General features: G+C 36.8%; 1 protein-coding gene across 1 annotated transcript; it reads left to right on the forward strand.

Annotated features, from left to right (window-relative positions):
• Window positions 1-33: 33 nt before the first annotated feature.
• Window positions 34-7,559, forward strand: mrps31 (mitochondrial ribosomal protein S31). The gene is made up of 7 exons (XM_038307174.1): window positions 34-397; window positions 934-1,329; window positions 3,863-4,015; window positions 5,061-5,204; window positions 5,293-5,369; window positions 5,551-5,691; window positions 7,061-7,559. The coding sequence occupies exons 1-7, from the start codon at window positions 297-299 to the stop codon at window positions 7,294-7,296; spliced, it is 1,248 nt and encodes a 415-aa protein (XP_038163102.1). The 5' UTR covers window positions 34-296; the 3' UTR covers window positions 7,297-7,559.
• The last annotated feature ends 5,944 nt before the right edge of the window (window positions 7,560-13,503 follow it).

Below are 13,503 nucleotides of genomic sequence, written 5' to 3' on the forward strand. Positions count from 1 at the left end.
TACAACTGACAGGCACAGCAACCTGGCCAGTACCGTTTAAAATGACAACGAAAAAAAAGTCGATATAGCTATATTCTAATCATAAAATTTGTATCAATACAACAATTGTACGTTTTTGAATATTTAGATGATACTATTTATCGTTACTACAAGGAAAACCTTTGGTGAATCTTTATGTAACAATCCATTCCCTCGAAGCGGAACCATTGTTTTGTCTCGAAGTGTATCACGGAGCGTTATTGTATAGGAACAAAGAAGCACCAAAGGAGTGTGGAAGGACACTGCACGAAACAAATATGTATAGAATTTTATCCCGGGCTGTCTGTACGGCTCGGAACCATCATCTTTGTGTTTACGACTGCTATGTGCTCCCAGTTAAATATGACGACGTCTTAAGGTGAGTTTACAGTACAACTCTACACTAACACCATATAAGACAACGAGAGCAACTTAGAGGAAAGTGTTTGCCTGAAGGTGTTGGTGTGCCAGAAAAGCCTGTTTTTTTTTATTATCATTAGTAAATTTGGTTGTAATTAATTACTTTAGCTGTAAACTAGGTTAACCTGGGCGGGTTGGGTGGACGGGATTGATTGACATCTGGTGCAGGCTGTCGTTTCTATGACAACTTATAAAATGACTGGAATGCTGATCATGTCTGTAGGTTAGGAATTAAGACACTTAACCTTTTTTATTGGCGCAATAGTTTATAGGATGTCAATCAGTTTGACCTCAAATGCGTAATTGGCATTTACACTACAAAAAAAAAACAAAAAAAACAAACATACAAAATAAAAGAAAACAAATGATCTGCCAGGTCTGTTTTCTCCCATTCTTGTAAATAAAGCAATTCCCCTTGAATATTAAATGATACCCAGCTGTCCTTCAGTTACTATAACTTTCCTTTTCTCTTATGTTGTTTTCCATTTACCACAGGGCATTCACTGGAGCAAACACTCTGAGCACATGTATAATCAGACAATGTGAAAAGAAAGATGTCTCTGATCAAAATGAAACAACTAAAGATGTCAAACCAGAGGTGGAGGTAAAGGCAAATGATGGAGGTGAAACACAACAGCAGGGAGATGGGAAAGTCGAACAGGTTTTGTCCAAACCATCACAAGTCAAGAGTGATGGAGCTAAAAGCGGGAAGGAGAGTCTTTTGGACCTTCTCGGAGCCATGAAGGTTGAAGTTACCAACAAAAGAAAGCTGAAAAACCTGAAGACGAAGCAAAGTTTTGAAACGTCTGCACAATATAAATCCAAGCCAGCTGCTATGGAGAGCACGATCAGCATGTTTCAAAAGGCAACGGTGCAAGCTTCAGCCAAGAGGTACGAAACCTATGAGTTAGATACTCTGCCTTGAAGAGAATGTCAGATTTCAAGAAGTTTATACAATTTTTGTGACATTACCACCACCATGCTGGTGAAGATTCCCAGTCTTTTTTAATTTTCTTTTTTTGGAATTACTATCAAAAGTTTCCATGTTTCCTGTTGGGTTTTATATGAAAGCCAATGCCTGTGCTGAGTATTTGTTTTTAAGAAAAAAAATCTGTTCTCTTCAACTCCCCCTTCAGGTAATTCTAAAGCAGAACATCTAAATAAAATAATACTAATTTAACTTTATTGATCTCACAGTGGAGAAATTTACCTCTGTATTTAACCCATCCCCTTGGGGAGCAGTGGGCTGCCATCATGGGGCGCCAGGGGACGGTGTGGGGTTAAGGGTCTTGCTCAGAGACTCAGGGTGGCAGTCTGTGGGAATGGGGCCTCCAGAACCTCAGGATACCACTAGGCCACCACTCCTCTATTGTCCACCAGTGTTAAACATCCAGCGACTGAACTTATAGCTCCATCAGCTCTAACCAGCTTCCCTCGCTGTGCTAGGAAAAGCATCTCTACATCATCATATTGCCACCTGTCTTACTTTGTGTAGGATGTTTTCTTCTGTCAAAAATACTCTAGCTTTTAGCATATAGGTTGAAAAGGTCAAGGGTGACCACCTATTCCACATTTAATTTCAAAACGTTTTATTATACAGACCAGTTCACAAAACACGTCAGGGACAATTCAATCAGACCATCCACCCAGATTAGTTTAAAGTTTGCTAAGGAATACTAGCTGATTGCATCTATTCAGTCATCAACTTTGCATGATTACGGTAATTTCTCCTAGTTGAACATGTAGAGAAAGTCGCTTGCATTACGTCATTAACTCAGGAATCCCTCACACAGAGTATGCATGCAGAGACAGTGGAGAGGAAAAACTTCCTTTTGACAGGTAGAAACATCCAGCAGAACCAGACTCGGTGTGAGCGACCTTCTATTGATGTTGATTGAGGCTTTGAGGAAGAAACAGACACACAAAAGTAAACTTTCCATGGTAGTAAATTAAATGGTGTACTAGCTCGATAGGTGGCTCTGTCTAGGAAAGAAATGTATATATACATGGTAAATATATTTTTTTGATTGTATTTTTCTGTGCCCTTTATGGGCTAAATTTAATTTTGTGTTAATTTTTTTTTTGATTGGGCTGAGTTTCAGCCTTATCGTGCGTCCTGTTTCATGTAGTATATAGGGGAAAACAAAGGCAAGAGACCACCTCCCAATATGAAAGACTTACTGAGCTGTACAAGCCAATTTAACTCAGCCTCATACAATTGCGCATGTGGAAACAAGGGAATTCTTCTTCCTTTCTGATTTTTACCTCCTGGAAGGTCTGACCAATGACATCTCTCTACGGCAGTGAAGCTGATGTGTGGTTTCTGGACATACAGGGTGAGCAGTCAGATCAAATCAGAGCATCGGTGCATACAGTGTAAGAACAGATATGAGCTGTGAACATTAAAACATTGCAGTTTTATCGTACAGTTTGATCTATAGCTGGGTACCATGACTGAAAACGTGTTAGTGTATGCTTCCTTAATCAGACAAGCTCTGATCCAGTTTACATGTCAAATTGATGAAAAGGAGCATATGCAGTAAGCCACAGAAGAAGCTGAGCTCATAGTTATGTCTTGGAGAGAAATGGGTCTAAGCAATGAAAAACAGGCCCAACTCTATCATCTACAATCAAAGGTGTTCATATAAGGAATCCAGCTGATGTCTCCTTCTAGAATGGCCAGCAAATATGAAAAATAATAAAAAAGAATATTAAGTTAGAGGTTGAACAAACAAAGGAAAAGTGGTCCCTGTGTCCTCCAGCAGTCTAAGCCTATAGCAGCATAACTATAGAGACTGGAGCTACTCTATAAGCTTTAACTATAAGCTTTATCGAAAAGGAAAGTTTTAAGCCTGGTCTAAAAAATTGGGGGAAATAAATCATGTGATGGAAATCATGTGGTTTGTCTGTTGCGGTGAGCTATAAATCATACATCACAATCATACCTTTTTTTCTGTTGGTCTCTCAGATAAGATTCTGGTAAAATACATTTAAGTGTGTGGTTGTAAAGTGAGACCAACGCGTTTTGGCTTGGGGCCCTTTCTTGGGGTAATTCACAAGTCACCCATTTACAAATGACTCTAGGGAAGGCCACAAGCAGAAACGCTTTGTCTCAAATAAAGTTTGTTCGTGCACTTCAAATGTTGCTTAAGTTTTTTTCTCACCAGTTCATTGAACCTCTTCATGCACATTGGAAGTTGGTGAAGTTGTGTCAGGAAGTTTGGATCTCTGGTTGGAAAGTGAGGAAATGTGGAAAGACCAATTACTTTAAACAGGTTTTATGATTAATGCTAAAGTGTCTGTTTATACTTGGTTATTTCCATTCAGAGTCAGAAATCACATTATCATTCGAGTTACTTTGTAAAAACTTAGCTGCAGTGTTTGAACCTTATCTGAAGGTTTTTGTTTCTGTTTTGTTTTTTAGCGACGCATTGGATCCTGATATAGTTGCAGCAGCATCTGCTGCAGCCGCCACCCTCCCTAATCAGAGCCAGGCAGAGTCGGAGCTGCTGAAACAGTTGAGGCAGCGCAAAGCACTCACCGAAGCTCAGAAAAAGGGCGACATCAACAATCTCGGGTATATTTCCTGCGTTCAGGACAAACATTAATGACTTGAATCAATTCACTCTTAACAAGAAGTTGTTCTTATTCAGATCATCTGTCATTAAATAGCTTTAATTTGATCATAGTTCAAACCTATAAAAAATCTGTAACAAGTTCACCACTCCAGCATGAATTATTTCTTATTTGTCTATTTATGTGATTTATAAGTAACTCTGTTGTTTATTTATTAGTTTCACTGCTAAAGTTTTTTTGCTCTGCCAGCAAACACCCACAAACTAACTGGGCATTAGATGACTAAACTAACTGGGCATTAGATGACTAAACTGACTGGGCATTAGATGATAAAAAAACAATTTTTGTTGAGACCACCTCGTTGGAGGGTTTGGGCCACTATAACAATACAGTGTCAGAAAGGTTTTCCAAAGTTCATTTTGATATTCCTGATCATATTAGTTTTAAGTTAGTGCAGCTGATTAATTACCACACAACCCATAGAGGCATTTTGAAATAATAATTTAGAAAAAAGCATTTTCTTTTAGTTTAACTAATCGGAAAAATAATTGCTAGATCAAGTTAAGTCTTTTAAAAATAACATTGTTTAAAATTGTATCCCTTATGGCCAACTCTTCCATCAAATATCTTGATATTTAATTAAACAATACTTGTATCAATTCAAAATACCAATATTTTGATCCTTAATTAGACAATGTTGGTACTGATTTCAAATACGACCAAATTAATCTTGAATGTAAAAATATTTATAGGCAAACATCCATTTTATAAAACTCTTAAACCTCCAGCCACTAGTTGGCAGCACACCGCCCAAGAGCCTGTTAATCACCTGCCACAGGAGAGCAATAGCAGGATATTGTGAAATTTCACAGAGTAGAAATAGCAAGATATCGTCTTTGTTAATATATCGGGATAAATCTTAGAGTTACACATGTATCATGATTCGTATCTGTTCACCAAATTCTTGCCAATTCATACCCCTGTCTTTTATTATGAGTATTTCTATCTCTGCATTCACTGAGTGTTTTGATAAAAATCGTCCTCAGAGATTTAATAGCCGACATGAAAGTAGGGAAGAAACCCGCTCGGCAGAATGCTTGGCCTGCGGATCAGATCCGGTTTGACGATGACGGACAAGGATACACACACGATAGAGGGATTACCGGTGAGCTGGCCAACATCCGGAAAAGGTGAGGAAAATGTTTTGAATTGTCAGTGAAATAAAGGTAGAGATGAAAGGAATATGTTTCATTTTTTTTTCCTTCTTATTATTTTTAGTAGGAATGTTTTCCCGACAAAAAGACTTAATATCTTCTCCCCCACTACTGATCAGCAGGGAGGTGAATCAGCCCTTGGTAATATACATATTCATGGTTCTAGCTTAGAAGTTATTTCAGTGTTTAGCCAAATAAATCAATGTTCTACTGCAACTATTTGTTAAATCAGAAGTAATTACGTCTTAGATTTGATGTCAGAATTAGAATTCAGTAGTTTTTGGCTTTATTATTGCTTTTAACACTGGTGACATGTGCCCAGCTAAACCAACCCTGTGGGACATGGATTTTGCCAATGAGTTGTCGCTGTCAGCCAATCAAATGCCTCGCAATGGGTTCGAGGAAATGATCCAATGGACCAAAGAGGGAAAACTGTGGCAGTATCCCATCAACAATGAAATTGGTGAGTGTTGGAATAAAATTTCCCGACGTTAAGGTCCTTTTCTACCTTCTTATATCACATTAGGGTCATAAACTTTATGCAGATACTATGTGACAGAGCAACACCAAGTATCCCTCAACTTTGAGGTTAAACTTAAGTAGTTCTACCCTTAGAATGTTTAATTAGAGTTTTTAGTTTCAGAATAGGTTATCTCACTAACTAAACTAAACTATGCATCTAATTAACACTCCACTTCTGTGGGCGGAGTCCTTCAAAGGAGGCTTCCTTTCCTGATTGGCTCTTATGCTCTGGAGGGATGGGAAACTATGGAGCCATTAAAGGGGAACTTGGCTTACCTTCCAATTTAAGAGATTTAAATTTTATAGATATGTTTATATTAAGGATTTATTTATTAGCTGTAAAATTTAGATATATAATATCATTATAGAATGCAGAAATAGATTTAATGAATAGATTTAATGAATCAATATAGATATTATATAATTCCACATCATTTAGCTTTTTTCACTAAAGGTGAGAGAAAAACACATTTGTGTTTTGGTGATAACAAAAATGTATTGATGTTTTTTGCTGAGTTTTTACATTCTGAGCTCCACAATCTTTCCTGTGCATTGATAATGTGTCCAGATGTAACATAACAGGCAACAATTAAGGGTGTGAATAAAAAAAAAGAATGTGTAGCAGGCCATCTTCATACTGCCAAAATTTCATAATGTACATGTAATAGTAGCAAAAAAATACTCCACATTTATCTAATTTAGCGCTTGCTGATATATTGACATTTGACGTGTTAATTACAAATAATTTTAATCAGATTTTCCTTTGGAAAAGATTAAACATCTATTCGCTATTGTTGTATATTTTTTATCATCTAAATAAATAAAAATGGAATAAGAAAAAGTAATGTCGGCCTAAAGAATCAGGGATCAGATCCGTTGGATTGATGCCGAAGTAATCAATGACCGCATCGGCCTGAGAATTAAAAAAATGGATCTGTAATCACAGACTAAAGTATCCCCAAAGTGATGCATGGTAATGGCAGCATCATGCTGTGGGATGTTTTCTTGTACAGCTGGGAGATGGACGCTGTCAGGATTTGATGATTTTGCAATGAATGGACAGTAAAGTGTGGAATATTGAGCCTTTACATGGCTTTTAAACCTTTTCATATTGTCTGGATAAGAGAAGAAAAAAGAAAATCAAGAATATTTTAACTCCATTAAATCATGCAGTACGGCATCATAGCTGGAAACAAAGAAAGCTAGTGTTGATATGCAGGAAAATCTGAAAAAGAAATGATTTGCAGAGTTATGACCCTTTGTTTTGTTTTTGTTTACGAAACTTTTTAATGTTCTGTTGTCTGTGTTAGGCCTTGAGGATGAAGCCAGCGTGCCGTTCCATGAGCACGTCTTCTTAGAGAAACATTTAGAGGAGGGCTTCCCCCGTCAGGGGCCGGTGCGACACTTCATGGAGCTGGTGGTGGCGGGTCTGTCTAGAAACCCCTACCTGACCGTTCAGCAGAAGAAGGAGCACATTTCCTGGTTCAGGGACTACTTTCATCAAAAGAAGGACGTTCTCAGTGAAGCCGATGTGGACCTGAGCTGAACCTAAGAGGATGGAATTGTTTCCTGTTATTTACTGGATGGAAAAACACACAAAAACAGGAGTCAATTTGTTTTGTTTTGCTTCTAGCAGTGCTTCACTTTTTGGCTCACTCTTCTATATGTTGACTGGTTCTAAATACAAAAACACGGTTCAGCTTTTCCTCTGCAGAGCAGTTAGAAAGGACCAGTCCAACTTCTTCTGAAATGCATCTCTTCTCTCCTACTTTGTCATTTCGTATCTACCAGAATAAATTATGAAACAACCTTGTGTTTTCTTTGATGGAAGATATCAGTGCTGTTTTCTCTCTGTAGATAAAGAAGAATTAAATTGAGTTTTTTTTTCCTTGGAGCCACAGGTTGCATACCCCTGACCTGTATGCGACTTTCTGAAGGTCTCGGCCTCTATAAGATCAATATGGTCTTCACTAAAGATACACAGATGTGAAAAGTTTGGCCAATATCACATAATAACTGATATTTATTGACACGAGTGGGTTCTTATTGCATCGTTTATCATTATCGTGATAAACTCGTCTTAAGAATTTGGATTTATAATCTAAACAAATAAGTTTACATTTTTAAAAACAAAAATGGGTGAATTTTCACAAATATGAAAGTTTCCTTTTATTTTTTTTCATTGGGGGAAGGTTGAATGTAGGAGGTTTAGTGATATAAAATCACACATTTTTATGAAACTGGTGTCCTGAAGAAGCCTGTTTTAAATTTGAAATTTTTTCAGAGCCGTATTTGTGATTGTGGGGCTGATTAGTGTGGGAGGCAGACGGCCATAAAACACTGTAGAGAACTAATGAAGAATTTTCATTCACCCTCACTTTTATGGTTATCATGATAGTACTACAAAATACCCTGATAAGATACCATCTAAAAAGCCACACAGTACTTATTGCTTCTCTGCTTCAAATAAACACCCACAATCCTTTGCTGCATCACTGTCACATTACCACCTGCTCCCCTTCTCTTGAAATACAAACAGAAACTGGGTGGAAAGAAACACCGGCTGTTAATATCAGCACAATCTTACTGATTGGAGTGATACTAATAAACTTCAAACTGCCGATACCTATATTAATAGCGATATAAGATGCATCTCTGGTGTTTGCTCTCATTGCAGCAACGATCACATCAGCCTGTATATTTAGGTCTAAAGGTGTCATTCTGTGTTTGATCATTATATTGATGGAATTTCTTGGTGTTTATTTAATTTAACAGACTTTCCACATTTTTCTGCGTCGCTGCAGAACCATCACTTTGGACTTCTAGTGCACTGAGGTGGATTCTTTGCCTTGGAGATGCTACATCAAGATATCTTATTAATCAATCCTTATACATGTAATAGATGTTTACTGTACAGTCCTGACTGAAGTGTGTATCTGAAAGTAAACTCTGAGACAAAGCAGTCTGATAGTGATGATAGAGCTCTGGGTTCAGAGAGGAAAACCTTCCATAAGGCAGAGATTACCTCAATTAAGGGCAACAGTGGCGTCGGATGAAGGAGTTTGCCCTGCAATCGGAGGTTCAAGCCCCTGCTCCTGCTTTTAGTGTCCTTGGGCAAGACACTTCACCTGCATTGCCAGCTGATGGTGGTCAGAGGGCCCGGTGGCACCAGTGTGCAGCAGCCTGGTTTCTGTCAGTGAGCCCCTGGGCAGCTGTGGCTACATGCAGCTTGCCACCATCAGAGTATGGGTTCTGAGGACAGCCTGCACTCTCCCTGTGACTGTTGTATCTGCAGAGCAGAGCTTTTCCAAACTAGATTTATTGAAAAACTACCTGAGATCTTCCATGATGGTAGAATGATAGAGCAGGCTGACTGGGATTAGTATTAATAACAAAATGGCCAACAGATTCCTGTCAATAATGTCAGCAAGGACTTTGCAAACAGTAAATCTTTTAAGGACCATAAAGGAAGTGAAATATGTGAATAAATATAGTTTAGTTTTTGCATTTAGTTAGAGATATTTAATTATTAAACTTTCACTTCAGTTTCCACCTGGGTCCAGAACATGCTTTATATTTTATGTTTATTAGATATAATGTCTGGGATTTTTTTTACTATTTAATTTATCAAAGCTATTTTATCTGGATCAATTACCCCTCAGGGTATGTTTTTGCAAATTACTTTTAAACATTTGAACCTAAAAGTATAAACCACAAGACTCCTATACTGTAAAACATGGTATATTTGTTTATTCTATTACTTTTAGTAACAAAAAATTATGCATACCAATAGGAGACTGTAAATTAGTTTACAGCAGATGTGTGAGAGATCTGATCATCCGACTGCTGATCGCAGCAAAAGATATTAGTGGCAGAAATAGAGGGCCCTAAATTCAAACTTTAAGGGCTCCATGGAGGCCTTGGGCCGCCCCTGGCTTCAACTGTTGGCCGTCTGCTTCTTCCAACTTCAACTAGCAGGTTTTCAACTTCAGCCTTAACTTCTCCATATACAACCATCCATTATGATCTGCACCTTAAAGATTATTTTAATCTTTATGAAAAACTAGAATAAAGTCGAACAAACAAACATATTTTGAGTTCAATTAGTTGATCAACATTTCTTTAGCGACGGGTTGTATTTAGCTGAGGCCAATCAGCATCAACAATAGGAATGGAACCCTGAATGAACTGCTAGAGATCTTTAAAGGAAAGAATAGGCTGAGGAAAATATTTTTGTATTTTCCAAGCACCTTAGTTCACACAAACACACTTTAAGCATGATTAATAATATTTTCCCAGATGTTGGACCCCCAACCTGGAACCCGTGGGCCGTAATCTTGGCCTCAGTTTACATGAAGAACATATTAGTCCTTGAACCTTGTGTTCTGTATACGGGAAGCGGTTTCAGAGTTAAACAAGCTCTTCACAATGTGCCACACAGATTCCTACTGCTCTAAAAACACTTTACTCATTCTATTGTCTGGCAAAGTGGTGCATGACAGGTTGATGTTTAAAAGTACCCCATTTCCACTTTTTGTTCACGTTTCCTCTGACAGTGTGACAGGCATGATAAGATGTTGGCACTAGTGCCTTATTTCTATTAGTGTGGGCTGGTTAATAAAAAGAAAAAAATCTGAGATTGGACTCTAGATGGCGCTGCTGACAGCTGTTGCTTCTATGAACCTGATCTGTTTTATAATAGAGCTTCATGCCAGGTGAGGATTTACATCCAACAAAGATTTTCTGCTTGCAGTTAAAAAATTTCTTAAACATGATCAAATAAACTTTTGGATATCTTTGAATATTATTTTTTTTGTGAAAATACAGAAGAAAAAAAAACTTTCAGAAAGTTTTCCCAAGTTCTTTCTCACTCACATTTTCATCATTTTCACATGTGTACAGCAGGAGGGGGGTTACGGTGATGCAAACTTCACAAACTCGCACATTTTATTGCACTTGCACATCAAATTTGATGTTCAGTCATTTTGTTTATTTGTGAATTCTTTATTTTAAACATGCACACTGTCATATGCAATAATTGTCATTTGGTACTGAGCAGCATTGTAAATTGTAAATACTGTCGATTGTATATACTGGGGGTTGTACATACAAGGGATAAATAAAGTGATTCTGATTAATATAGTAATTCCTTTAAGTAAATATTTAAGTGAATAATTTAACATTAAAATTGTCACATATGTTCATTGGTTTTTAGTCGATGTAACAATTAAATGGGGATAGTGTAAAAAAATGAATTTATCTTGTAACTAATTGGTAGGATTTGTCTTAAAAGAGTTTTATTTGTACACTTATGGAAGTAAATATGTGCCATCAGAATTTGAATAAAAAATACCTCTGAAATTTGAATGTTGTATATTAGTGCTTACTTTTTCAGTATTAAAATAAATTCAGAATATATTTTTAACCTAAAAAAAAATCAAAGTATGCATGCTTGGTGTAAGGGATTGTTGTTGGGATCAATGACAGAATGCAGGCAAATATGCTCATCCTGTAGAAGTGAATCCTGCAAAGTCAATGACTGGATGCAATCAGCTGGTTTTCCTTAGAATACTTTGAACCAATCTTAATGGATGATCTGATTAAGTTGTATCTGTGAAGTGCTTCGAAATTACATGTTGTGAATTGGACCATATAAAAAAACTGAATTGAATTGAAAATGTCTAAGTTCACAGATGTTGCCTAAAATGCTTTTTCTTATCTGGTTACAGTCAAACACAAAAAATCTTTTACAACAAATAGACATTTTACTGGTTTGGGCTTATAATCAAACCTGTTTATATTTTTCACCTTAAAGCTGCAGTCTGTAACATTGAGGAGAGAGCAGCCTTCGACTGAAAATTTGAAGAAAAACAGGTTTCACGCCACTCCCCCACCCTCTCTGCTTCACTCATGCCCCACCTCCAAGCTCCACCCCTCTCACAGCATCTGCGCGGCTACCGCATGCGACCAGAGGGGGGGGGGGGGGGGTGGGGGGGGGGGGGGGGGGGGGGGGGGGGCGGGATTCAGCGTGTGTGAGCTGTGATTGACACTCCATCAGACGCTCCTCTGGCTGTGATTGGTTGTTTTGACTCATCCCGAATTATTCTTCCCAGATTGAAATACAGGCAGTATGCGGTACTAATTGAAGCAGTTTTTTTCACAGGTTACATATCACATGTACTGCTGTCTGGGCATAGGGACAGTTTTAGCCAATATGACAAAAAAGTGATTTTTAAAAACTTACAGACTTCAGCTTTAATGTGTTTTCATTCTAACCATATCTGTGTATTTCTAGCTGTATATTTGGATTGGTCCTGTTTTTTTCCCAATTTTCCAGTTGACCGATTCCACTGCATGATTCTACCTCTACAGTGTTTCATAGAGGGTGTTGCATTCAGGGTCAAGTTACTAATTTTGTGTGAATTTGGTCTCATCTGACCACAGTAAGGTCTCGGTGTGATGCTTAGTTGCAAACTTGAAAAAAGATTTCTTAATGACTTTTTTTAACCTGATGAATATTTGTTTTATTAAATTACTTGTTTTTTTTATTGATTTGAAGTTAATGTATATATTTGTTTTATGTAATTTACTGTTTTATTGATTTTATTGAATCATGTAATTCATAATCTGAAATGTAGTTTTAATTGTATAACTGAACATTTAATTATCTAATTGTGCTATTCACAATTTATTGGTACAATTGCTATTTGAACCACATGTTAGATAAATAAATGAATAACAAAATAAATGTTACATCAACTTATTTCGTGACACTCAGATTTATGTGTTTCATGATATATTATGGCCTCCATACACCTCTGGAAGCATATCACAATAATTGTGGAAACCATCCGGCGACCCATCTAAAAATAGATATTGTTTGTAAAAGTGCTTTACCTTGTTTTATAAATTACTTGATGTAATGGAAAAAATGGATTAGAAAAAGTTGAATGAATTATGAATTAGTTTCAATGAATCATATTAGTTATATGGTTTTTAGTTTTTAAAATACCGTACCAGCATCCGCACATTACATCTGTCTAATGACATAATTTCTTGACAGATCAGATGTCATTATACAGTAATTACTTAATACAAGAGTAGCCTATTTACTCTTTTTTTTTCAACTCTTACGCAATTTCTTTGATGACTACTTTTTACTTTTACTCGCTTATAAATGCTGTAGTATTGCTAATCCTACCTCAGTAAAGTTTGTGGCTACTCTCTCCACCAGTGGTGGTTCTACACTGAATATACCAGGGGGCCAGGAGGGGGCCAGCGTATTTTCATGGGGGCACAGAAAAGCATGAAATAAAAAACAGGGTAAGGGATCAAATAGTTTAGGATAGCTGCATGAAGTGAAATTTCTATTCAATTTGGTTTCATTAAAAACTCTGGCTTATTAGGTCAATAATAAGACATAGAATATACATTCATAATTTATGAATTTTACATATTTTTGACTTAAGTTAAAATTTAATTTTCTATAAAATCTGAATTAGAACTCAAGAAAAACTCTTAAATCCAGCTGTAAAAATTAGTGTTTTTTTTTTGTTTTGTTTTGAAAAATTTAGCAGATCATATGTAATAATAATTAGTAAAACAGAATTTGTAACGAAAAAAAAATTTAAATAGATCCAAATGATCTATTAAAGTAACCACGTCTGTTCTATCGTCATTAGAATTTCTTTGAGTATTATGTCTTCTGTACAGGGGCAATGATATCATCTATAGCGGCACTGGCCCCCGTTGG

Source organism: Cyprinodon tularosa, unplaced genomic scaffold (genome assembly GCF_016077235.1).
Source record: "Cyprinodon tularosa strain WSP-4 unplaced genomic scaffold, ASM1607723v1 ctg600, whole genome shotgun sequence".
NCBI classification, from domain to species: Eukaryota; Metazoa; Chordata; class Actinopteri; order Cyprinodontiformes; family Cyprinodontidae; genus Cyprinodon; species Cyprinodon tularosa.

What these genes read in the sequence shown, in the direction of transcription:
- mrps31 (XM_038307174.1), top strand. Translation starts at nt 297, where the DNA reads ATGTATAGAATTTTATCCCGGGCTGTCTGTACGGCTCGGAACCATCAT. An exon ending in GTGCAAGCTTCAGCCAAGAG is followed by an intron (nt 1,330 to 3,862) that starts GTACGAAACCTA and finishes TTTGTTTTTTAG; the next exon opens with CGACGCATTGGATCCTGATA. An exon ending in CTGGCCAACATCCGGAAAAG is followed by an intron (nt 5,205 to 5,292) that starts GTGAGGAAAATG and finishes TATTATTTTTAG; the next exon opens with TAGGAATGTTTTCCCGACAA.